We start from the raw sequence: 27893 nt of genomic DNA on the forward strand, positions 1-27893 counted from the left end.
ATAACTGAACTTTTAAACATTTGTTGATGTGATATCTGACATTAGTACCATGTTTATTGCACCTAAAATGTGTGTGTGTGTGTGTGTGTGTGTGTGTGTGTGTGTGTGTGTGTGTGTATATATGTATGTATATATATATATATATATATATATATATATATATATATATATATATATATGTGTGTGTATATATATATATATATATATATATATATATATATATATATATATATATATATATATACACACACGCACACATATAAAATGATTTCAGACTTCACAGTTAGGAACTGCCTTAAAATTACTGGAAGAATATGTATTACTACAGGAAGCAGAAGAAATGGTATCTCTAAGTACATCTACTAATGCTTCTGAACACTTAATCATTGATGTTCCTGGAAGCATCAGTGGATGTACTTACAGAACTAATAACAGTAATAACACTTTTTCTTTCAGTGGTTTTGAGATGGCTCACCGGCACAGGCCTAGATGAAAGGTTTACCAGCGTTCCTTTTTACTCTCATTGTAATGCTCTGGCACAAAATAACAGCTGAAATCTCTGAAAATGCTTTGTGTATGAACTCTTCAGCATCTATAACCTTTTTATTTGCCACAGGCAAGTATCTATTGAAGAGGGCGAGAGGAAAGCCAAAGAGCTGAATGTAATGTTTATTGAGACTAGTGCTAAAGCAGGCTACAATGTGAAGCAGGTGAGTTTGAGCCTGATCCGCAGCCTCCGGTCCTCCTCAGCTGCCGCTGTTGCTGCTCCCACTGTGATCCTCAACTCAAAGCTCAGACCAGCAGCATGTATTTATCTTATACTTTTTGTTAGTGTTTTTTTTTTTTTCTTCTCTCTTCTCAAGCTTATGTAAGAACATGTATTACAGATTGTGTTCCAAAGAATTGTGTCCAGAAATGTTTGGACCCCTGGAGTTGCCAGTTTATCAGGTACACCAACCATATAGGAACACATTGTAGGAAGGTGCTATGGATATGAAAATGTTGTGGATGAAGCATATACTCATACAGTTTTATAATTCTATTGTAACATATGTATTTACGTACACATTTTAGATTTTTGAGTCTACAGAAATCATATTGCTTTTTTTTTTTTTATTGGGGTGGGGGGGCAGGGGGGTGGTTTTGGTTCATTTTATTTAATGGTGGTGACGTCATCCAAATCAAATGACACAGAAGTGGCAAAAGACACTACGTTATCAAAGATTACAGAAAACAACAGTTTTAACTTTTAAATGGTGTGATGCAATGAGTCGTGCTTCAAACTGTATGATCAGGGACGTGAACTGCCAAATCTAGCTGAGCAAAAGAAAAGCAGTTGTCATTTCCGATTGATATTAATTTTATTTTATTAGAGTTTTTGTTTAAATGGTGATTTACTGGCTGATATGATTGTCAGTTCTCTGATGTTCGTCTTCTCAAACTCCAACATTAGAAATGCATTATAATATAAATATTGTAGCACAGAGTTGGAGCTACCTAGATTTTTTTTTTTTCAGTATTGGATTCAGTATTAACTCTTTTATTTTTGTTATAATTTGTTATTCGCATGCTGAAAGCTAAGTGTGGATGCATAACATGCTTCTAGATAAACAGGGGGTGTCTCTTTGGTCTCTCATGGTGACCCGATCAAGATTTTTGCTCTGTCTTCTCAAGACAGCAAGTTTGAATCCTGACAGTGGCACAATAAATTGAAAAGTTGAGATGTTAGTGTCAAAATTCTTGCCAATATTGATAGAAATGTAGGCTGATATTACTGGCCATTCTTTACTTATGTACAATTACTTGATTGTAGTCCATCTCCACTCTACCCCATCCATCAGTGGAAAGGAACCAGAGAGGATACTGTTTGGGCGGTGGACCATTCTCAACACCGCACTAACACTGATACAGTAGTTGTACCGTGTCACTGATGTGCAAGGACACTATGTATTCATTCCAGCACTACAGACACTACAAAGGTTTTCAAATATACTTACTAGCCATTTTAAAAGACATATTTGACCTGTTGGTCCACCTTTTAGGAGTACATGCACAATTCTAGTCCTTCATCAGTGGTCAACATCCCAGCGATGTAGCTGGTCAACAGGAGTCTTGTAGTGGTCCTTTTCCATTCATAGATGGGATAGAGGGGAGGCTGATGAATTGTGCAACATATGGGCTTCTGTTAATGTAATCCTACAAAGTGCCCTCTATGGTAGATATCTTTGAAAAGGCCAATGAATTTGAAAGTGTATAACGTCAGTGTACCTAATTAACTGGCAACTTGTGTGTGGTGGAATATGTTAGTATGCATTGGTGTCAGACTGAGGATCTGTACTGAGCAGGAACAGCAGCAGCAGTGAGGCCAGGCGCGGAAAACATATTCACTTCAATGTGTTTACATTTGTTTTTTTTCTCTTGCTTTTGTTTGTTTGTGTGTGTGTGTCCTGGCGATGTGTGTGAACGTGCTGTGAATGAAACGTGTGTGAATGGCAACGCGCATGTCTTCCATCACAGACACATAACAACTGAAGAGGGAGAACAGAGAGCTAAAGAAATGAATGTTCTGTTTATCGAAACGAGCGCAAAGACAGGATACAATGTGAAACAGGTAGAGCGTGTTTGTGTGTGTGTGGGTTTGATATTTTGTTTTTGTCCGCTGCCCTCACGCATGCCCACCTGTGTGTCGGTGTCCCACTGATTCTAGCAGCGACACATCCTCTTATGCACTTGAGCACAGTTTTATACCCTCGAGTTTGAAGAGTGGTGGTAGCTGGTTTGGTGTGTCAAATGCTAGCGATATACAGTACCGTTCAAAGGTCAGGGACCACCTTTTCCTCTTTTTTTTGGTTTTCCAGTCAAAACTGTCATTAAGGACAGGTTATACACTTTACAAGCAGGAAACATATTTAACAAGAAATTGCAAAAACAAAAAACTCTGTATATGTATATAATGTATATAACTGTATATAATATCAAACCTAGCAATATATTTTTGTCCACTCATTGCTTTTGTGCAGTCATTTTAACTGTTCCATCCTCCTCCATCGTAAAACCAACCAGTTACAGCTGCCAACAAGACCTACCCAAAAGAGTGACTAAAATTTATACAGCTGTCTGATGAGATTATATGAAAGCTAATCCACTTGCATAAGGAAAATGAAGTTGAAGTTGAAAATGGGGCTCCTAACAACCACCTGCAAGAGCTATTAGACACCAAAACTGTCCCCATCAGATAAACAGCACTTAAAGCTTCCATCTTTGAAAGAGAGGAGAAAGTTAAGCTCTACTCTTGATTCAGATCTGAAAAGGCTGAGAAGACAGCTCTGCGCTGTGAGTCTGAAAGGATGTGTCTGTCAAGAAGAACCTCACTGAGAAAAGAAATGGACACAAAAGACGGAAACCTGCTCTAGAAAACTGAAACTGGGCATTATGGAGTGGTGAGTCCAAATGTGTATCTGGGATTACTTGGAGAATGAGAAGCACAAAGTTCACCAACTTTTTTAAGACTGAACTTTGCAGATTTCTCAAAGCTGAAAGTGAGTCTCCTGAAAAGAATAGAAGCTGTAATAAAGGCAAAGGGTGGACACACTAAATGCTAAGGAAAAATACATATTTAGTTATGAGGCTTCTATTAAAGTTTGTGTAAAATAGGTGAATAACTTGTACTTTAAATGACCGTTTTCACTGGAAATGGAGTAAATGAAGGGCATTCTCTGACGTCTGCACAGTACTGTCTTTTTGGGAGAGTATATCTGCATAATTATATGCTTTTGATTTTCACTGTTCACCTGATGATGCTTATCACGCTTCTCTTTAATCACTGACTTATGGTCAGCAAATTCGAATAGTCAGTGACTGCTAAAGGACTGACTCTGAATTGGTTTAGCATCTTCTAAAGGTTATGAAAGGTTATTTCTATTGAACGTCATACAGCGCTGTACGACATGCATCACAGAATTTCCTAATAACAATCCTATCACACAGTACACAGTGATACATTAAACGAAACCGGAAAAGCCCCCACTCTTTGAGCTCAAACTTTTGTCAATCTGACAGGTTTTGTTGTTGTTGGATGAAAGCTGGGTATTCAGGGCCTGTTCTGAGCAGCCATTGTCTCCATCGTGGGGAGAAAAGAACGCTGTCTGGAGGCTCTGAATTGGCCTCATTGTTTGGCGGGAAACGGAAAGCAGGCCGAGGCAGAACAGACATCTTGCTCGGCTCAAGCTGTTTCTCATGCCGAGCTTCAGTGCTGTCAATCTGCTGATTCATCCTCTTTTCTGGCTTTAAGGGACCAGCGCAAGGAATACTGCCTTCCAGCTGTCAATCATTTGTGATTAATTGCACAAGGAAGTGCATTGTGGGGAGTCGTAACATCACAGTTAGGCTTCTCTTTAAGTTTAAAGGATCATTTGTTTTTTTTTTTCCAGCCTGTACTTGTGAATTGCAGTTAAAGGGGCCATATTCTACTTTTGTAATATTATGTTTTGCTTGAAACTCACAATTTATGGTCTTTATGTAAGTCAAAAACAGTCGTCATTGCCCATTTTCCAATCTTTCTTCAGCCTTTAGAATGAAACACTGAGCATTTAAGACGCAAATGGATCATTCTGCCTAATTGGTTTAAAACAATTCGTCTTGTAACGAATTTGGACTTTAGACTATAATCGTTTTGCTTTGATATCCTAATTACGTTCATTTAATAAAATAAATGATTGAATGTTCCATTTTGACAAAAAACAACAAAAAAAAAAGAACGATAATAACAACCACAGCTTTACCAGATGTTTCAGTTGTGAGTTTCGGAGACAGTTTTAGCTCATATTGAGCAGCAAAACACTAACCAATACATGACTAGTAAACATAGCATTGAACAGGTGTATACACACCCAGTCATAGTCATAATCATAATAATTTTCATTAAAACACACTCCCGCCGGCACCCTCTGTTAGGCCGGTTGACATTAGTATGACGAATTGCCCATAGTTTCCATCTGTTACGACTGCTAAGCTGTTTAAATGCCAGAAAACACACCATCCACGACTCTGAGATGCACAAAACGAATCATGTTTTCTTTTAATGTGCGCTTCATGTCCATTTCAATCTTAATATGTTGTCAGGCTTCAGGATGTTCTGTAGTAACAGATTCTTTTTTTGTTGTTCAACAAATTGAGCCCCGCCTTTACATTTATGGCATTTGGTTGACACTCTTATCCAGAGTGACTTACAGTTTGATCATTTTACACAGGTAGGCCAAGGTAGTGTTAGGAGTCTTGCCCAAGGACTCTTATTGGTATAGTGTAGGGTGTTTACCCGGGTGGGGATTGAACCCCAGTCCACAGTGTAGAAGGGAGAGGTGTTAACCACTACACTAACCAACCACTCGCCTTCATACACATGGATTATTTCTAGGCCTAACCTGTAATGTTGTCGGTGATTTACTGTTGAAAAGAAAAGCTTTTTTAGTCTAGAATTAAGATGAATCCGAATCCAGATCCAGGAAACCAACCTAAAGTCATGCTGCAGCCTTCCATACAAAGAATTACTTCCATCAAGAAACATGAACGAGGACTTCAGTGATTTTGACATTATCAACATCAACGTTAATAAAAATTAGATAATAACAGACAATAACAGCAATAATAATAATATAGACTATAATAATAGTAGGCTGTAGGCTTACGTGTGGTTGTTATTATTATTTGAGAAAGAAGCATTTCATAGGCAGCAAGTGTGCAGTTTATTAAACTTACAGTGAAAACTACCAAACCAGTGGGGCTCTAGTAGTTTGTTAGTGCTAAGCTAGCAGTAATTTGGCCATTTCTTTTGGCTGTTCTAGATTAAACACATTTCAAATTAAAAGACACTCAGTGTTTTACTTGAAGCTTGTGACAGACATATTTAGCCCATGTTTTCCATTGTAGCAGTTTGATAGTGCCTCTTCCAGTAGAGAGCTCGACATGGAGCTGCCACTGTTTTCCATTTCTAACAACACACTGATTACACTTGTATTCACAGTCAGTTACATATTTAGAACTCCCAAAAGGCCTAGAGTGACTTTTCCTTAAATCACAAAATTTTTCCCGGCCATTGGAAATCAACGTGATTGGCTGATTTCACTGTTGCACCCAAACTGTGCTGATAGTTAATCTAATGCCTTAGAAGTTCTCTTCAGCTAAATGCTTGAATGAGGTGTTTCTTCATCATATGGCCCCTTTAAGATATGCTTGCCTTCTTTCTTTCTCCCAAAATGAAGACATTTGTTCAGCATATGCGTGCGCGCACACACACACACACACACACACACACACACACACACACACACACACACACACACACACACACACACACACACACACACACACGCGCTTCCTCTGGCTTCTTCTTGTGTGATTGACTGCTGACTTTTTCTCTTTTTCTTTTTCTCTTTTTATAATCAGCAGATCTTAACAATAGCGTAATAAACAATTGTTTATTCTCTCCTCCAGCTTTTCCGGCGTGTGGCTGCCGCTCTGCCCGGCATGGAGAGCACACAGGACAAGAGCAGAGAAGACAGTATCCTTCAGTACGCCCTGCAGGAAAATATTTGCGCTGCTTTGAATGCATTTGAATACGTAAACACTGTACACAAACTGTTTCCTCTTGTTGTCGGCAGTTGATTGGCTTAACTCATCCTCAGTGATCGACATAAAGCTGGAGAAGCCTCCAGAACAGCCGGTCAGCGAAGGCGGCTGTTCCTGCTAAAGCCTCGTCCCTCTGCATCCTCTGTCTCTATTGCTTTTTCTCTCACACTCTTCTTTTGCGCTCTCTCTCTCTCGCTCTCTCTCTCTTGCTCTCTCGATCTCTCACTCTCTCGCTCACTCTCTTGCTCACTCTCTCACTCTTCCCACTCCCAGCTGCAGTATCAGTGCACCTCCCCAGCCTGGAACCAGAAGAACACTACTTGTCCATCATCCTCAGCTCCATGCTTTCTGCTGACTCACTGAGATGACCTTAAGCTTACCAAGCACAATGTGGATGTGAAAGGTGTCGCTTTGATTTGTTTTTCAGTAACAGTATGGGGGGCATTATAATGCCCTTATAATGAGCCTAAACAAACCTGGAGTTCACAATGAATTGACTGCTAATAACTACATTATTAAGCAGTAAATGGGGTGAATTAAACATTTTCCAGCTGATTAAGCCTTTTCAAGCAAGTAGTTGGTACTTGACTGTCATTGTTGGTTATCCATCGTTTGTATCTACATGATTGGAGCACACCAGCTGTCCATTACAGTGTGTGAAAATTTCATGGTGAGTGGACAAGCAGAAATACTCCATAATTGCTTGGAATAAAATCTCTTTACAGTAACTTGCATCAAAATGAAAGAACATTTTTGCCCTCTCCTGTAAAACTTGCCTTTTTGGAGATACTTGTTGCTTGGGCAGCAACATATTATGATATCGGTCATGTAAATAATGCACATGAATCGAAAAGCAATTTCAGATCTTTATTGTTCCTTGGTCTTGACTCTCAATAAGGCTTAATAACAGCATCACAAATTCTCTGGAAAATACTTAATTTACTGTAATGTTGTAATTGGCAGCCAGTCAGTCGTTATTGGCTTGATGAGGCTTAAGAAGGGCTTAATAATGGACGTCTGAAATGCAAAATATTGTGATGCTCTCGAAATTGTTCAGTTCACTCTGTTTAATGCTTGATATGCAGTCATAATCAGCCAGTTAATTACATGTGTGGCTACTGGCATGTTGAGGCTTAATAAGTGCATTAAAAGCTCATTATAGTGTCCTCTATGCTGAAGTGCTACTTTTTTTTTTCTTGTGTGGGTTTTTTTTTTGTTGTTGTTGTTTTTTTTTTTTGGCAAAACACTTTAAGTATGTTATTTTTATTATTTGGCACTGTACCTTGAATGGATAAGCAGTTATGCCACAGTTATGGAGGCTCACATGATGTCGTGCAATTGGGAGATCTGTGGATCTGTTCTGTGTGAGCATTGAACAATTACAATAAATTATAACCATTACTGATGAAATTGAATACTTTAAAATGTAGTTATGAGTCCTTGAGTGCTAAATGGACTGTAGGGCTGGGCAATATGACAGTATTTATCATTATGGTGATAAATTGCATCACGCCATGCTGTTCTGAGCATAACATGGGTGTTCGTACATGTTACTCATTTTAAAACTGACATCGAACCTCAAAAAAAAAAAAAAAATCATGAAAAATGTCTGGAAGGATCACAATATAATATTTTTGCCATATCGCCCTCTCCTAAATACTTCACATGCCATGCAAGCTGTCAGAAGTCAAAACTCGCACAGGGTGTTGTTGGGAACGCAAACTAAAAGCATGTCGTAAATGTTTACAGAGGTTCGGGAATTATCCAAGTCTGGCTATGCAGGGATGTTTCTGTCATTGGAAGAAAAAAACAAACGAGTCAACTTCCGTTATTTGACACGTTACAGAAGCTCTTGTAAACACAGAGCTATTTTCACAGCCTCAACTCAAGTCTGGCTATTTTTATTTTCACCTCAGCTGCCATTTGTCGTTTTCTTTTTTCGAGTAGCACAGTAGAAATTACGGTTATTACTACAGTAGGGTTTTTTTGTATATTAAGGGAAGTATCATAGTACATCACCTGATATATCAATATGCAGCCATGCCTTTAAGAGTTTGTTTTATAGGGCTTCCATTGGCTTTTTTTTTTTTTAGGGTTGTAAAGTTTGATTTAATGTAATATTGACACTTTAGCTGTTTCTTTTTCTCATTGGTTTGTTGAATCAGCCATGTTCTGTAATATTTATTTCTATTTGATCATGTCGCTTTTTTCCCTTTTTAATTTTCTTTATTATGTGATCATAAATCACACTTATTCTTTTTTAGAACCCCCCCATTTCCCACCCGAATCCTCACATGGGTAGCAGATTTGAAGCTCAAGATACAGTGCACTTTGTGTGGTGGTCTTACAGTTATCCCCAGTTTTGTTTATTCCCTGGAGGAAAGTCCATGCCCGGTAGCTGTTGCCTCCAGGTTTGTTGTTTTTTTTTTTTGTTTGTTTGTTTTTTTTTAAATATCAGTCACCGCTGTGTGCTGCTGTGATGCCGTGTACAAATGCTCATAATTTGCACTGCTAGACTACATCAGTGTCTTATTGACATCCCTAATAAAGACCTTTATTTAGTAACTATGAAAATGTCTTTTTTTGATTGCTGAATCATAAACAGATTACACAGTCTAGGCTGACGAAGCTCGTCTGATTGCGGCTGTGGGTGACCTGACGGGTAACGTGGGCGGGATGGGTGATACGCTGTTTCAGTAAATGTCCAGTGTTCAGCAGATTGCCTTAATCTTCAGTACCTCTGTAACAAGGACAATTACAAGGAAACATGGACACAGTGGCATTGATGCAAAGCACCAAAAGCTGTGAGTGCTAATAGCGACCCCTTGTGGAGAAGATTCAACCTGCTACACGTGAGCGAGTGAGTTAAAGCCAGGGGGGTTGTATGTATGCATAAATTTAGTGTCCTGTGGCAGGTTTCCCTTACATGTTTCTTACAAGGAATGCAAACAAACAGCATGGTGGAGAGGAGGAGCAAGAGTTTTTACGAGTTCTGCCACTTTTAAGCTTTTGGAGAGAGAGATTTACAGAAATCTATCCCAGCAGTCATTGGGCGGAAAGCAGGATACACCCTGGATGGGTTGCCAGTCCATCACAGGGCAGACAAACAAGACACAGACAGTCACTCACACCTAGGGGCAATTTAGCATGTCCAGTTGGCCTGACTGCATGTCTTTGGACTGCGGTTGAAACCCACACAGACAGAACATACAAACTCCACACAGAGAGGACGCCGGTCACCCGGACGTGGAATCAAACCCAGGCTTTCCTCGCTTTGAGGCCACAGCGCTACCCACCCCGCCACCCATAGGTTGTGGACAAATGATCCTAAAATATATAATGAAATTTTAAAAAAAGGTCATGCAAGCCCAAAATGTGAAGTTGAGATGTGAAATTAGTGACTGGAATGTGCGAACAGCTTATGTGACAACAGTTATTGTTGATTTCTTTCCCCCAGAAATTAGTACACAAAGCATTTTTATTGCTAAAAGTGAGATGGAAGCAAGCTTTTCACAGAAATGAGAGGGAAACAGCTACTGTCAACGTAAAAATGTGTAGTAACTGCGCTGATTGGATGTTGGTGTGTTATGCTGTTATTTATATTTTTCTCCTTATTGCATTAAATTTAAAAAATGTACTGATCTATATTTTTTAGCGCAGCTATTCTGTTCTCACTACATTACGCACACATTATCTGAGCCGCTTTTGGGTCGTATGGGTGCTGGAGCCTATCTCAGTGGTCCTTGGGTGGAAGGCAGGAAACACCCTGGACAGGTTGCCAGTCATGTCTCACTAACTATTCTGATATATGTTGTTGACGTTGAAGCCGATTTTCAGTAATGACGCATGCTGTGATATTTAACACACAATGTCTTGGACACTCATTGGTTCTAGTTGGCATTCTTGCTCACTATGAGATATTTTCAGCATAACACCTGCGGCGCAAAAGTAGAAAACATGTTTACATAGTTTTTATGCCTCTTTTTAGCACCGGAGCTGCAAAAGCCTCTGATGAGTAGATCAAAGCCATAGAAGTGTTTTTCTTAATACAGTGTTGAGATAATATCGCAAACCTTGAGTAAAGGTAAATTAACAGGCATACATGTTGGCCTGTGGCTGCATCGTCTGACCAGGACGCTATAAAGCTTTAGTTTCAAATATTGTATTTTCATAATGTTGCTTTCGCTAATAAACTAAAAATGGAAACATTAACAGCAGCTCATTTACAGCTCGTTTATCGCCGTATTACATCAGTGTTCTGCCGTCACGCCGACCCTTAGTGTGTGGGATTCGTCTCTAGGCCTCACTATTCCTGACTCAGAATCGCCCATGAGATCCAACATCCACACAGTCCTTTCCAACATAAATTGACTGAAATATGAAAAGCATACATATTTAATAGACTGCTGCTCAGTCTTGGTGTTTGCTGTGATCAGCTAACTGGACTTCCTCCAGCAGATTCTCTGGTTTCGTTGTGTGGGATTTCCATGAAGCCTCTTTCATCCCTGAAAACAGACTTGTGATCTCAGAGGAGCTGTAATGGGGAGCTAGGAGTGAATAATGAATAAAGGTCTTTATGTAACATTCATAAACATGAATACCTGATGCAGTGTCCCTCAGCACTTTACGTTCAAACTCTGCTGTAAACCTTGTAGTTCACTGATCCACTATACTGTCAAATGTATGTGGACACCCCTCCTTATTATGGAGTTCAGTGGGTCGTACTGAAGAGCTCAAACGTGCCACTGTCAGGATGCCACCTTTGCCACAAGTTATGAAATTTCTGTCCTGCTAGGTCTGCCTCAGTCAGCTGTAAGTGCTATCATTGTGAAATGGAAGCGTCTAAGAGCAAAATCTCCAGAGTGATGAATCACACTTTACTATCTGGCAGTCTGATGGATGGATCTGGGTTTGGAGAACGTTACCTACCAGAATGCACAGTGCCAACGGTAAAGTTTGGTGGAGGAGGGATAATGGGCTGGGGCTGTTTTTCAGGGTTTGGGCCCCTTAGTTCCAGTGAAAGGTGACGTTAATGCTACCGCATGTACATTTTAGACAGTTATATGTTTCCAGCTTTGTGTCAGCAGGGTGGGGAAGACCCTTTCCTGTTCCAGCATGACTGAGCGCTGTGCGCAAAGCGAGGTCCATAAAGACATGGTTTGACGAGTTTGGTGTGGAGCAGCTGAAGTTGCCTGCACAGCTTCTCCACTGTGTTATCAATGCAGTATATTTACAGTATTTGCTGTATAATCTTACAGAAATATATAGTTTATAGGACAGTACTACACCTAATGCTGTATTTATTATAATATTTTAATGCAGTATTCACCTTAATTTTGAGTTCAGCTTATAAAATGACCAAGCAGAAGCCCAAAAATGACCTCAGCAAATAAGCTTCTTTATTTTGTATAGCTGCATAGTCTAGTGGTTGCTGCCCTCTGGTGGCAGAGTATGTTATTACATTATTGTTCACAGCAAAGTGCTAAGTTTTAGCTTGTCTACAATACTTTTTACAGAGCATCTGTCTTGCGGTCACTGGTCATGTGAAAAGCCACAAACCTCAGGCATAAATTAAAGCACATTCACAACATTACAGATTCGAACTGAAAACATGGGTTTGGGGGAAAAAAGGGCCAAACTGGTTCTTAAAGGGAGCGCTCCACCATACAAGCTAGTGTTGCTGAGCCTGTAGCCATCAGTTAGCTTTATGTCATTGTCATCCAAGCCAAGCCAAACCATATATTTGAAGGACATTCTGCAGATATTTCATAGATTTCTACATAATTACATCATTAAAGGGTCACCAAAGTCATTCAGTGTGGTTTGATGTGAAATGCAGACTTGTCGACAGTGGTGGTGATAGGAACCAGACGTCTGAAGAGGTTAAACGTCTCTCAAGGCAACAGAATTCTATGCAAATAAAGATGGGACAGTATGTGGAGTGCCATTAAAACGCGCTATAAGGAACCATGAACACTCAAAGACTCTTTGCATGATTAAAGCGTTCTTCGCATCATGAAAGGGTTCTTCAGAATGTGCTGTAGATACTTCTATTCAGAACATTTCTGAAAATGGTCCTAAATAGCACCCAAAAGCATTCTTCTACTGGGTGATACCTAGAACCCTTTTCAAACAGTTTCTATGTAGAACTATCTATATCACGCTCTCCATCAATCTGAAGAACTTTTTCATGATGCCAAGAACCCTTTAATGACGCAAAGGGTTCTTTGAGTGTTCATGGTTCCTTATAGAACCATTTTCTTTACTAATGAACCCTCAAGGAACCACCTTTTTTAAGAGTATAGTTTCAAAGTGCCTCTAACTTTTTTGGAATGCAGTTCAGGCATCAACTTCAGAAGGATATATGCACTCTTAAAAAGATGGTTCTTCAAAGGTTCTTTAGTAAAACAAAATGGTTCTACATAAAACCATGAACACTCAAGGAACCTTTTGCATGATTAAAGGGTTCTTTGCATCGTGAAAGTGTTCTTCAGATGTGCTGTAGTTGGTTCTGTATCGAAACTTTTTGAAAAGGGTTCTGTATAGCACCACTATTGTTACAAGCCAGAGAACCTTTTTTTTGGTACTATATAGAACCCTTTTCCCTAAGACTGTGCTGCAGATTGGGCAGTCATGGGCTGGAGATCAGGGCACCAGCCCTATGATCGGAAGGTTGCCGGTTTGATCCCCTGAGCCAACAGTATGTGACTGAAGTGCCCTTGAGCAAGACACCTAACCCCCTACCGCTCCCTGGGCACTGTGGATAGGGCTGCCCACTGCTCCAGGCAAGTGTGCTCACTAAGCTGTATGTGGTGTGTCACTGTACAGGTTAACGTGGAGGTGAACTTTCCCGGTTGTTGGACTAATAATGGTCAATAAACAGTCTCCAGAAAAACCTGGTACATTTGTAGGTTCACTGGTGGTTTTGGATAGTAAATAAAGTGGCTGGTGTTGTAGATGTTGTGACCTCTGGTTCCTATCAGCACCACTGTAAAGACGTCTGAGTCTCTAAGTTTCTCTACAGTGCACCATTTCACACCAAACCCATCTGTATGACTCTGTTTACATCTCAATCACTGAATTATGCACGGAGTAAATCCCCTTTAAGTCCCACATTATATACAACCCATCTGCTGGTCATAATCTTCCGCAAGTAGATCTGAGATCTGAGGTATTTTTATTATGCATAGCCAACGAAATATATAACACAACATAAAAGAATGTTTTGATCTTCTCCAAGTGATGGCTGCAATCTTGAACTCATTGTAGTTTAGTCCATCTACCAACCTACCATTCTCCTAAACCCTTTAACTGACCCTAGTGTGTTTATTTTGTTAGTATGCACAGTAATAGCGTTATAGGACGACTGAGGCCTACAGAAGTAGGTTGGTGGAGCCACGGCTCTCTCTAGCGCAGCCTCTCAGCATCTGGCTGTAGCTGAAGATTCCAGTGGCCATCTTGATGCTGGTGAGTTTGTCAGCAGAACCAGAAAGGCATCCATAGGAAAGAGCGCAGCGCGGCCCCCGCAGCCATGCCGGCCAGCAGCCCAAGTGCTATCTGCTCACCAATTCCATCGTCATACCGTTCCCTGTGCACCCATACATGGTGGGTACCTGAAAGAGTGTGCAAGCCAGTCAGGGACTGCTGAATTGTTAAAGGAAACAAATTGACATGATCGTCCCCCTCGTCCCAAATGTAGCTAATCAGCCAAGACATGTTTTATCTGCAAAGTGTACTTCTTGACTACCACACTGACCACCATGCTGAGCCGCTGAGTAATCTCTAGTCTTGCTCATGTGGTTTCTGATGCCGTATGATGTGGTGTTATGGATAAAAATAGACAGAAACATGGACGCAATTCAGGTTTTAGCTGCTGTTTTTAGCAATGCATTGTACAGTTCGGTGAATAAGTCATTTATCATCATCATCATCGTTAACCGCTAGTCCAGACAGGGTCGTGGGAGCAGTTGAGAGAGCAGAGAATCCCAGATGACCCTGTCCCCCAAAACTTCCTCCAGCTCATTCCCGGGGACCCCAAGATGCTCCCAGGCCAACTTGGAGACATAATCCCTCCAGTGGGTCCTAGGATGACCCTGGGGTCTTGTCCCAGTAGGCCGTGCCTGGTATGCCCCCACCGGGAGGCGCCCAGGTGGCATCCGGATCAGATGCCCGAACCACCTCAGCTGCCTCCTGTCAATGCAGAGGAGTAGCGGCTCTACTCTGAGCTCCTCACTCTATCAAATAGAGCAGGGGTGCTTTTTCAGCATGCGAGCTACTCATCTAATGACTAAGTCAAAATGATCTACCTACTATAAAAAGGCAAGACATATATTTATTTATAAATCATTGACAATTCTTTGGTGGTCTACCAGGTCTTGCATAGTGCCTTGGAATACATTTTCTCAGTATCTTTTGATATTTTCTTGACCTCCAGTGGAAACTCCTCAGAAATATCTCCTACTAATGGTCTAATTGGCATGGTGCTAATTGGTGGTCATATTGCTGTTGTCGGAACAAAACCTTGTATCTCCAAAATTGTAACTTTACAGGAGAAGGTAAAAACCTACTTGACTTTTAATGTAAGCCAATGGAACCAGACTTTTTTCCAAGTAATTTTAGGCCATTTCTATTGGTCCATTCATCATGGAATTTACACACAATATATAGGATCATGGGTACTTTCAATTTATGTCAAAAATGGAAAAATGACAAAAATGGAGACAGGAGGTTTTGTTCCGACAGCAGCGATATGCTTCCCTTAATTGTTAGCTGTATTAGCTTTGTGGCTCCACTTTGGACACCAAACATGTCTTGGTATGTTGACTGTATTTGGTGTGAGGGGACAAATACAATCAATTAGATTTTTCTCTGGAAGAGAGACACATAAAACTGTGATGTAAAGCAGGCCGTGTTGAAGAAGTCCAGAGGGTAATAAATCACCCTGACTTTGGCCTTATCATTACCTCCACTGCTGCCTCCTGGTGTGATGTACACCGCATTGTGACCGTCAACAGGAACAGACTGGTAGGTGTCATCGTAGGGATCATAAATGAAGACCTGGAGGGAAGAGGGCAGAGTTTGAAGTGTCAAGTATGACATCATTTATGAAAATATCCACTGGCGTTTTAGTTGTGATCCATGAAGAACATGATGCCACTCCGGTGACACAACCTTCATAACGTTCCGTTATCTGAGTCTGTCATTCTTCTGAGCCAAGGGTGTCCAGATTTACTCCTGGAGGCCACTAGTCCAGCACAGTCCCTGCTCAACCACACCTGAATTAACTTAGCAGTGAGTTTATAAGCTGTGTTTGAGTAGGAAAGCTGCCAGACTATGATGGACTCCATCTATGCGCTCTCACACAGAACTCTGACACTGCCCACAAATGCATGCTTTCAGGGTCGTGAGGTTGTGAGGGTGTAGCTTGGGATTGCTTTGCGTGGAGCAGGTGTGGGCGGGAGCCAGCCCTGTAACTTTAAGGTCGCTGGTCCAGTCCCCTGAGCTGACAGGACATGACTGAAGTGCTCTTGTGCAAACCACCTAACCCCTAACTGCTCCCCAGGCGCCTTGGATAGGGCTGCCCACCACTCCGGGCTAGTGTGCTCACTGCCCCCTAGTGTGTGTGTGTGTTCACTAGTGTACATGTATGAGGGTGTTTCACTGCACGGGTGGGTTGAATGCGGATGTCTAACTTTATATATGTGTGTATATATATTTCTTTCATTTTGTATGCATGTGAAAGGTTACACTGCTACTGTAGTTTTTGGGTAATTGACATTATTGATAAGACTAAGCAGCAGCTCCAGCTGTTTTAATGTTGCAAGCAAGGTTATCTAATATTTTAGCTCATTTAGTTGGAGATATGTTTGGGTTAGGTTAGTTACCATTGTAGCTAGTTAGGGTTAGCAAGGTTAATTAACATTTTAGCTAAGTTAGAGTTACATTAGTGAAGATATTAGTTAAGTTAGCTAAAGTTACTTTAGGGCAGGGGTTTGAAACTCAACCAGTAAAAGGGCCATATTAAAAAATCTCATGAAATCTGTGGGCCAGAATAAATACTGTACAACATATAATGAAAGATGTCCCCAGGAGTCGTGTCACTGGTGTTACTATGTAACAAAAAATCTCTTATTTTGAAATAAAAGTCACGCTGATGACATCACTTGACTTGCTTTTACCCGTTTTCTGAGGATCTATGATGAAAAGCACACGGTGAGTCCACTGTGTCTTTCAGGCATCAGAGATTTACTCATTCAGCTCATGATTTCATATGAAGCTTTTAGCTGACGTCACTGGTGTGACCGCCGTTGTTCTTAGATAATTGTGAAAAAACGGATTAAATGACATATTTCAGCGGATTTTCCGTGACTGACAGCATGTGGTCTGATGCTCTGTGGCAGACGTTTTGTAAAAGGCATTTTTCATTTTTAAAAAAATGTCTCCGGTGTGACCTTCCTCATGTGTAACACCACTGACCGTCAGTAACACCAGTGACACCTATGGACAGATTGAAAAGTGGACGTTTCCGTAGAATGACCCTCAAACTCTTGCACAGATATGGTTCCAGCTAGTTCAACCAGATTCCTTTCCCGCTAGTGTCTCATTAGGCTGAACGGGACGGTTTGAATGTTCTGTAAGGCCCGTCTTTTTTTCTGGCCATAGGATGGAGATATCACTTTTGCATACTGGTCATTCTCAGCGACCAGGCGAACTGAAACTTACAGGATTCCGTCGCGCCTCCATGATGGTGAGCTTCCAAGCCCTGCACGGGAAAACAGAAAGCAGAGTGAGTGAGCAGAAGAGCTGAAAGTGAGTGAATGTGGAGGTGTGGAGTGGAGAGGTGCACTCACAGGGCCTCGTCCTCACTGTTGGCGCACAGTAGCACGGTGGAGCCGTCCTTCAGATACACCACCAGCAGGTTCTCCCTGGGGTGGCTCTCCGGCGGAGACACGCCTGTTTTAAACCGATACAGAGCACCAGAGCGTCTATTGGTCATCTGACTAGTAAACTTTCAGTCACTGGTCATGTGAGTAGCCACAAGCCTTGGGCATGTTCTTAAAAATAAAAGAGTTCTTTTAAGAGCCCTGTACATGGACGGCACTGCAGTGCAACAGTTCACAAAGAAAACTTTTTTATTTAGATTTTGCAGCATTTGATCATTTTCAATATTACGTATACAGAGTCACAAGACACAGGCAGGTTTGCTGGTCATTTTGGTAATTAAATACTCAAAGTTTCTCGAGAAGGAAGCTTTTCACATCCAACCACTCTGAATGGCTTTGTTTAATGATTGAATTAGGCAGAGATTCTGAAAAATCTGTAAAATTCTCCCTTTAAAATGCCATAAAGGTTATTTGGAGTGATATTACATTTACATTTATGGCATTGGGCTGACGCTCTTATCCAGAGCGACTTACAATTTGATCATTTTACACAGGTAGGCAAAGGTGGTGTTAGGAGTCTTGCCTAAGGACCCTTATTGGTATAGTGTAGGGTGCTTACCCAGGTGGGGGATTGAACCCCAGTCTACAGCATAGAAGGCAGAGGTGTTAACCACTACACTAACCAACCCCATTATAGAAGAGCCACATTAGCTTTTAATTGATATTACTTTTATAATTTTCTGTCCTCTCTTCATTGTTTTTAAATAAGCCATGTGAGTGTGAAGAACCTTTATAAAGTTTTCTGCACGAAATGTAAACGTTCTTATTAAAGCTTTCTTCTCCCAAACTGTTCAACCGTGCCAAAAATCCTTTTGTGGTTTTATTACTTCAGAAAATGAATCACATTTAGCCTAAAGCACTGTTTATTTACGCTGAAAGCAAAAGGTCACTACATAAAAATTGATCTTTAATGGAATTTAAAGATAAACAAACTATAATCAATACGTTTGGATGCTGGTGTTCCGGTCAACCAGTGTGACCATGCTGAGTGGCCAGCTAAACCCGCACCAGACCAGTATAAACCAGCTTAGTGATGTTTTTTTCAGCGGGGTACATGGAGAGCCTGTGAAGATATTCATTTTGTCCCAGTTTACTTTACATGGACCTACATAGAACCGTTTTCTTCACTAAAGAACCCTAGAAAAGTCCTCCTTTTTAAGAGTGTAGTGTTTATTAGCAATGTTATCCTTGTAGCTCTAACACTAAACTAAAGAAGCAAAATTTGGACAACAAACATGTCTTAGCAGGTCCAATAATTCTGGGCTAAATGAAAAATTGAGTATATTTTGGCAAACCATTCGTTTAAAATAATCCATAATGTATGCCCGTATGGAAATCTGACATATGGCCACATATGCACATGTAATGTCATAAAGAGTCAGGCATATATTTCAGAATATATGTGCATACGTGTAGTGTATGTATGTGTAAGTATCAAATATTGGACATATAGGCATAATAAATGAATCATACAAATCGTGAAAAACGTCAAAAATGGAAAAACAAGGTTTTGTTCCGATTTTTTTTACCAAGGTTTTACCATTTTTCCATATTTCACAAGTTCTTCCTCTCAAAAGAAAGATTCTTATAATATATAATGTGAAGTTTATAAATCCACAACCACTTTTTGTACAGCAATCTGTAAAACTGCTCACCTGCACATTCCAGGCCATACTTCACATTCACACATGTGCTCTTCAGACTCACTCTCATCTCATAGTCCTTCCTGGAATCGGTCTTGTAGAACACCAGACTGCCGTCTATCCACAGATCACACCAGTTCAGCTTCCAGCGCTTCAGGACGGAGGCTGTAAGTTAAGTGATACTTTTTTAATCCCACAACCGGGGAAATTCCACCTCCACACTTAACCCATCCGTGAAGTGAATACTCTCTACTTAAAGAAATAGCTTCAAATTCAAATGTACTCAAATTTCCACTTACCCTGTATGTAATCAATCAGCCAAAACATGTTTGCAGCCCAAATTCTACTCCATTTCTACTCTATAGGTTAGAACTGGAACAGCACAGCTAATGTCGCTGACAATCATTGTACTCAGTAGTCACCCAAATAGCCTAAAGTGTTTATGTAAAAGCACATCGCCAAAAACTTCTCTCAACCCTCTCAGGTCTTCGTTAAGGACATTAAGACTTGTCGATGTGGTTTTAGAGCGCAGTAGGACTTAGGCCCCAGTACCATCTCACCTCTTGCCTCTACCACTTAGCCCTACTCCTCCGTTTTATGCGTTCACACCTAGGGAGTAGGGTGTCCTGATTTTTGTGGAGATAGAGGGACAGGGTGAAGTGTTAGGGCTGCATGGCCCGGAGGTTTTTCAGTGGCACAGTATAAACAGAGTGTTATTAAAAAAATAGAAAAATCAGCGAGATGGCTGCACAAACGACCAAAAAACCCCACAAATGTATTTTCTCTGTCAAAAGTTATGATAACCATCGTATTGTCTTAGTTTAATGTCGTTTCAATGTATTATGGCTCTTTTCTTCATAACAAGCATAAAAAAAAACAGTATGCTGATGTCTCAGCAGCTAGCTAGCTAAATTTCCCGTTCCACCTTAAATAGTCCAGCAGTTCTGATGCCTAAAGCGCCAGAATGCAACTGCTGCTCCATTTAAGGTGGAACGGCAAAAGAAGCTGGCGAATCGCTGACTTCAGCTGCTTATCATTGAAGAATTAGGGGTGGGTGATAATAAATAATTGCCCCACTCTTTTAAGGCGTATGATCCCTAAATGTATCTAAAGCCCAGCAGTGAGGAGCTGAACTTTCCCCTCCTCTGCTGTCTCTGCAGACGGGCAGGGTCGCCCACAGAGCAGCGCTGGTAGCTGTTAATGAAGTGATGCTCTTCTTTGTTTGTGGGTCCCATTTCGTCGGGGAAGTTTTCACCACTGCCCTGTAACTCAGGGGGAAGGTGACACTCAAAAACAAGGGGTAGGGGTAAAAATGAGAAATGGGAGTGGGCCTCACTGTGAGCTATAAAAATACAGCCAATGCGAATAACACCAGGTCTTGTACTCACAAAGCAGGACTGATCTCAGGTCACATTTCTCCATTTTAGATCAGCACTCCAGCTCCTGAGGTGGTTTGTGAAAACAGACCCTGTTGTCTGCCTGTTTGTATTCATCTGTATAACTTACAGTAAGTCGTACTGAGTCCTAAATCAGATCAACAAGTCCGCACTACCTGGATAAAGACCTGGATGAGGTTTAAGTGGGCTGAGAGACGTTTTGGTGATGTTTTTTCACAGAAGCGATTTGAGCTATTGATTGTGACTGTTGCGTTCCAGTGTTTGTTAGCAATGTTAGCCTTGGTGTTCCAGCTCCAAACTAAAGAAGCTCAATTTGGACCCCAAACACGCCTTGGCTGATTGACTCCCTCTGGGATAAGAGGAAAATGTGAAGTATATGACTTGTTTATCAAACCATTCCCTTAAAGAAAGATGTAGTCACATAGACAAAGTTTGAGGTAAGGTGTGACGATTTAGCATGAGGTCTGTACAATGCTAACTAAGCAGTATTAGCTTCGTAGCTCCAGTGCAAAAGACGCCAAACATGTTTTGGGAATTGGGGTAACTAGAAACAAGTACATTTGCCTTTTCGCTGAACTGTTCCTGTAATAAAGGGACGAGGCTGTAAAATGCTTTAGACTGGGAAAACAAGGCTGTATGTGGAAGGCCCCAGGAGGGCAACTTTCCAAATACCTCTGCATTATTAACCCATTATTCATATTTCATGCCTGAAGCTGCTCTGTAGAAGATGTTCAGGGCAGCTTGAACTAAAAATGTTTGCGATACATTAGTAAACCCACACTAAAAGGGAATATCCCTGATTTTTCTACATTTCTGTACAGTGCTTTGACTTGAAATGCTCCATTCTGTCAGAACAGTTCACAATGGTGGTGATAGGAACCAGACATCTGAAGAGTTTAATGCCTCTAAAAGCTCCCTTACAGAAAGGGTTTATATTAAATCATTCTGAATATGCTGCCTGATGCCCGAGACGTTGTTATTTGTTTGTTTTATTTGAGGTTTTGGCCTAAAATATCATTCTCAAAGGTCAAATCCTTTCATGGAGGAGGGCTACATGCAGGGCATTGTGCGGTGAAGCAATACCAGAAAAAATTATTTTTCAGGTTTACCACATTTTTCCCCACCAGCAACATTACATATAATAACTAAGAAGAAACATAGAGATTTACTGGTGGTTTTGGGCCCAAAATTGTAATGTAATAAAATACATTTTTACCACAAAAGTGAAACAAGAAAGGCCAACATTCACTCCAACTCATCCCAAAGCCACTGGATGGAGTTTCATCCAGAGAACAGTTTCACTGCTCCACAGCCCAGTGCTGAGGGGCATTATACCCCTCCAGCAGACACTTGGCATTGAGCATGGTGACCTTGCTGCTCATGTGCAGCTGCTCCAGATTGTCTCATTCTATTGGTCCATGATTAGCACTTGTGTCAGTAATGGGTGCACCTGAATTCACTAATCATATGTGCTGACTGGATACTTATGGACATATAGTGTACATACATTTACTGTAGCAGTTTCTCACAGCCGTTTTGAAGCAATTCATCTGGGTCAGCATGGCCATGAACTGCAGCGGCTGATTAGCCAGCATTGTCACCTAAGGGGATTATTTTGGAGTTTCATAACACAAATGTCAGGCCTTCCAGAGAAGTCTATGGCTCTTTTTATGTAAAACATTAGCAAGTCATATTTGTACCCTTTGATTAACCTCTTAAACTTCTTGGTTCCAAAACACACTTCGTCATGTTCTTCACAACGTTCATATTTCATAAGCTCCATTCAGAAGCTGGGCGTCGTGTGAGGCTGTAGCTCTTCTCTCCAGTCTAATAGACAGTGATGTCATTTTAAACCCTTATAATAAAAGAAGCTTTGTTTTTCTATTGAAAGTCGACCCGTTTTTCCCCAAATCTGGGCTCTAAACTATAAACAGATGGCGTCTCTTCAGTGATCTGCTCTGGAAAAATTACTTTTATAAAATAATACAAAGTTTTTTGGCTTTCAGCAGTAAACTGTAAGCATATAGTGATATGTTTATGATCATAGAACACATTTTCTGTTCATTTGAAGGGAACGTTAAAAAAAATGAATAAAATAAAAAATGTACATTTATTTCATGCAGTTACTGAATAATTTGCCTTATGATTTGGTCATATAAATTCAGATGGAAAAAAATAAATATGCCCACGAGCATAAGAGGTTAATGTGTTGCTTTAAAACACAGCCGGTAAAATGAAAAGAAGTAGAACGCAGTCTTTACTCAGTAATGTTCATAGCGTGCACTGAATTCTTCATTTTAATACAATTGTTAGTCTCTGGACACCTTTTTTGTAGTCTTCTTGAAGACTTCTTGAATCTTGAAGACTGTAGTGTAGACCTTGTTTGATACAGATGATTTTATACACTGAAAAAAGTGGTGCACTGAATTAACTTTGTTGGACATAATTTCCACATGAATAAAATACACATTGCCAACAAGAATAAGTGAACTATGTTGTAGAAAACACATAAATATGTAAACAACTCATTTTCAGTTGTATATCAATGTATACTTTGATTTAATGCCCCTTTTTTCAGCATATACAATTCTATGCAAAAGTTTGACCACCCCTTGTCCAATGACATGTTCTTTTGAATTTCTGAGTGAAAATAAGTGAACACATCCTCTGCAAAGAAAACACTTAAACAATGCACTTTTTGCACATTTTAGTGCACAATTTCTATTTATTTGCTGAGTTTATCACACTGGAAAACAATCAAACCTAAAATATAAAATGTGCCATAACTTTTGCACAAGCCACATTTTGTGTTTTTTTTTTCAATGTGTTAAATTCGGCGTAGAAACAGTAACATTGCATTAAAATGTGCATAAGCGTGTTCTTTGTAAAAGCTGTGTTCACTTATTTTCACTTAGAAAATCAACAAAACATGTAATTTGACCAGGGGTGTTCAAACTTTTCACTTTGAATGAATCTGTGGGGGATTATCTGGCCTATTGACTTCTGTGAAATAAAACACACACACGCATGCCTGTCATTGTAGCTCTTTTCTCTGATAATCATCATCTTTGTTTGTATTTAAGGTGCTTATATGTATAGTTTTTTCATTTTTCAAATTTGGTCAGAAACTAAAGGGTTACATTCTTGAACTGACCCCAAAAATTGCCCAATCAGCGTTTTTTTTTCCCTGTGAAATCTAAGTAGATACAGCTGAACAAGCTCCATCATTGGTTAGGGCTTCAGGAGCTGAACTGAAGGCCTAACGCACAAGATTAACTACAAACATAATTAGAAACCAAAAGTTTACAATAACCTTTATAATAAACGATCACAATTCTGATTTCTAATGTGTGGGATTGATTTTTGTGAGAAAGGTGCCACTCTAGGCCTATTGAGGTTCTAGATACATCACTGACTGTGAGTGTGAGCGGTAGTCAGACCTATACATTTCAGGTAATTGTTTTTAATGGGAAAACAAAATGCTAACTTTACAGGAGAAGGAAAAAACATGCTTTACTTTTAATGTAAGTCAATGGAACCAGATGTCTTTCCAAGCCATTTTGGGCCGTTTCTTTTGGTCTATTCTTCATGAAATTCATGTACAATGTAAAGGGCAACAAGCATTTTCAAATTATATCAAAAACTGAAAAACGACAAAAATGGAGATGCCAGGTTTCGTTCTGACAACAGTGATATATTACTATAATATAAAAACTTCCTATAAAACTTGGATTGTTTTTTACAAGCTTCAAATGCTGTAATGTGAATCAACATTTGCATAGCACTAGCATAGGCAACCACTAGAATACCCACAGGGGCGCTAGCAAAAATTTGCATTATTGTAGCGTTGTTTTTTTCCTCTTTTTTCACTGAATATTGATATTTCTGTCATGAACTGAAGGCCTAGTTTTAACAGTCAAGGTTCGAACCAAGGCTTTATGTACTAAATCAAGTGAGAAAAACATTACAACATAATGAAATATCGACAGTATTTTAATAACTAATATCACTCTACGACACGTTGATGAGACACAGGAGCTCATTCAGTGCAAGACTCATTCAACCGAAATGACCACAGAGCACCACAGGAGGTCATTCTTACCTGTGGCCATCAAACTGTATAACTCCTCCCTCAGTGTGTGATTCACAAAGAGTGGGTCATCTGTGCAAAACTCAATACCAAACTGTTCATATGTGTAATAATAATAATTATGTGCAATAACTCAGAGGTACAATCATTTGAACTGCCTTATACTAGATGTTTAATATTTATTATCACAGTCACCACCACTTTACTGTATTCATAAGAACTTAAATCTCATGTACATAATGCAAATTTCTCCTTCTCGTTGTTTTAAATTATTAAAGTGTTTATTCTTTTACATAAATGGTTGCAACTGTAACAACTGCAGTTTCCCTCTGGGATCAATAAAGGATTCTGATTCTGATTATTATATTTGGATTTGTGTTTACAGCATTTACGTGAAGACAGCATTAACAGGGAACTCTTCCTGTAGTTGAAAGATCCCAAGGTTTCAGGTTCTCTGTCTACTAACAACATTACAGCACCAACCAACCTGCTTAGTCATTCACTATTAATAGCTTCTTTATCTCATCGCTTACTGTCTACCTGCTGGGACATTAACCACGATGTGTCCCGAGAGATTTGTCTGTTCGGACTGGTTATTCAAACCTTTGACCTGAACCGTATTACTGAAAAATGACCATGAATGCCTTATAATACTAATTAACCCCTTAAATCACAGATGAGTACAGTTATTAACCTTAAAGGGCTATGACTTTTCAAAAATTCGACATAATTAAAGGGTTGAGATGTCATTCAGAGCGGTTTGGTGTGAAACGCTCCATTCTAGGGAAACTAGTCGGAATCGTTCACAGTGATGGTGATGGGAACCAGACGTCTGGAGAGTTTAACATCTCTGAAAACTCCCTCAAAGAAAGTTATTACATGAAATGGTTGGATGTATGCTGCCTGATCTCTGACACATTGTTTTGATAGTTTTTTTTAATAAAGTTCTGACTTAAAATGTTTGTTTATTTCAATCCATTCACGGTGGAAGGGTACATGCGGTGCTTTGTAAGGCAAAATAGTCCCCCCGAAGAAAATGTGTTTTTTTTCAGATGTACCACTATTTCACCATCATTAACATTACATATAAAACTCAGCACACATAGGTTTACTGGTGGTTTTGGATGGCAAATAAAACAACAATATTTGTGCTGTAGAGAGTGTGACCCCTGGTTCCTATCACCACCACTGTAAAGAAATCTGAGTCTGAAAGTTTCTCTGCAGTGAACCATTTCACATCAAACCGCTCTGAATGATTCCTTTTACACCTCAAGGGCTGAATTATTGAGAAAGTTAGAAAAAATGGGAGGATATACCCTTTAAGGCGTATCTTTTATTGCTAAACTAAGAATGTTTCTCCTAAAAATCTCACCCAAATTGGAATCAACAGAACAGTTCTAGTTTGAGGTCTATGTTCTACCAGCTTGAGAGGCAACTGGAACTGTCGTGGCAGCTGCAAAGGACATCCAAGTTCACACAGAACCAGCTGAAGAGTCAAAGAAAGCTGTGTGGAGATTAGCAAAAATGCTAATAGCGTTAGCTTTCGAGCTAGCTAACTAGCTTTGGTCACCATAGCGAACTCTTCGCAAGTGAATGATTTTTAAAATATCGGTCGATACATCAACAAACCATGCTACTTTACGTTCTGGTGCACTTATCGATGATGTAAAAGTGCTTGGTGACTTGGTGACGTCGAGTAAGATTAGGTCCTGTTGGTGCTAATCGCGAAAAAGGTACCAAAAACATCAAACTGGAACCTTCAGGACACATTTAAAAAAAAACAAGGGTTCTTTTGTGAAGAGAGTGGTTCTAATTAGACCATTTGTGCTTGGTGAAATGGTTCGTCAGATGATGTACAGAACCTTTCAGAATCAGATTCTGTAGCCATAGAACCTTTTTGAAAATGGCCCACTCTAGCACCAGAAAGGGTTCTGCTATTGTTGCATTGTCAAGCCTGTAACAATAGAAGAACCCTTTTCTGGCGCTATAGAGACCCATTTTCAAACAGATTCTCTTTAGAACCACACAAAACACATTGTCCGTCAATCTGAAGAACCGTTTCACCACGTAAATAACAAGTTACGCAGGAAATGGCTCTACACTCTTAAATGGTGGTTCTTCAAGAGTTTCTTGTTAAAGACAATGTGAACACTCAAAGAACCTTTGGCACGATTAAAGGGTTCTTTTCATTGTTAAATGGTTCTTCAGAGTGATGGACAATGTGTTGTAGATTGTTTTGTATATTTTTTTTAAAAGGATTCCATGTAGCACCTAAAAGGGTTCCTCTATATGAAACCTTGTTGGTGCTTTAATAGAACCCTTTTCAAAAGGTTTTATATAGAATCATATTAAAAAAACACTTTCTCCATCAGTCTGAAGAACCATTTAATGATGAAAAATACCCTTTCATCACGCCAAGGGTTCTTTAAGTGTTCATGGTTCTATGAACCATTTGCTTTACTAAAGGACTCTTGAAGAACCATAATTCTTGAGTGTGTATATAGAGCTCAGGGTTCTAAAAAGAACCATTCCCTTTACTTTGAAGAGCCACCTTTTTAAAGTGTATACTGGACTGATTACCATTGAATTGCTGACCATGTCCAGTTTTATAATAGGAGAAGTTCTGGTACTTGTAAAAGGGCTAATTATTGGCTTAATTATACAACAGTGTAAAATATTGCTGATTAATATGTTTTCCTTTCTTCCTTCCTTTGGTAGGAAAGCTTAGCCAAGCTACTCACACTGACGCCAGAGCCAGCCAGACTTCAGCAGGGCCATGAGTCCAGTTCAGTCTGCCTTGAGTTTCCAGCCAATCCCAGATATTCCCAAATATTCCCACTCGGTCTGCAGTGGAGGGTGGCCTTCAGTCTTTTTGGGCTAGCTGGACGATCGCACTTCTTGACTATGACTCAGTTCAAGTGTGGAGGGACTTCAGTGTGTATGTCTGAGTTTGTATGCGTGTGTGTTTATATGCTGGCTCTAATCCTCGGGCCAGGGAGGAGGTGAACCTGACAGTAATCTGGGATTACATGCCTCGTTCGCTGCCCTGTCCCTCACTACTGATCTCTGGAATATTCCGCCTTGCTTTCTCTTTATGTGTCGTGCTTGGGTTGTGTAAACAGATGCCACCAGTTAAGATGCTAATGGCTATAACTGATGCCATATGTGTGTCGAACTGGGTGATGTGGCAAAAATG

At 40.1% G+C, this 27893-nt stretch overlaps 2 protein-coding genes across 5 annotated transcripts in view; one reads left to right on the forward strand and one right to left on the reverse strand.

Moving 5' to 3' along the window:
• The window catches only part of rab6a (RAB6A, member RAS oncogene family), a 22687-nt gene extending 13489 nt beyond the window's left edge, over positions 1-9198 (forward strand). For 2 of the 4 annotated variants that reach the window (XM_017707750.2, XM_017707751.2), the window contains exons 6-8: positions 2518-2611; positions 6490-6556; positions 6681-9198. In XM_017707750.2, coding sequence (XP_017563239.1) covers positions 2518-2611; positions 6490-6556; positions 6681-6745 — 226 coding nt within the window. In that variant the 3' untranslated portion in view covers positions 6746-9198. Of the gene's footprint in view, positions 1-616; positions 711-2517; positions 2612-6489; positions 6557-6680 lie in introns of all 4 variants that reach the window. The other 2 variants (XM_017707748.2, XM_017707749.2) reach the window with 1 other exon arrangement.
• Positions 9199-13784: 4586 nt separating this feature from the next.
• plekhb1 (pleckstrin homology domain containing B1) lies at positions 13785-27664 on the reverse strand. The gene is made up of 6 exons (XM_017707703.2): positions 27439-27664; positions 19223-19375; positions 17475-17577; positions 17347-17386; positions 15588-15681; positions 13785-14237 (listed from the first exon to the last, which is right to left on the reverse strand). Exons 1-6 carry the CDS (start codon positions 27473-27475, stop codon positions 14101-14103), a joined length of 564 nt encoding a protein of 187 aa, XP_017563192.1. The 5' UTR covers positions 27476-27664; the 3' UTR covers positions 13785-14100.
• Positions 27665-27893: the final 229 nt, after the last annotated feature.

The sequence above is a fragment of the Pygocentrus nattereri genome, chromosome 18, assembly GCF_015220715.1.
Source record: "Pygocentrus nattereri isolate fPygNat1 chromosome 18, fPygNat1.pri, whole genome shotgun sequence".
Classification (NCBI taxonomy): Eukaryota; Metazoa; Chordata; class Actinopteri; order Characiformes; family Serrasalmidae; genus Pygocentrus; species Pygocentrus nattereri.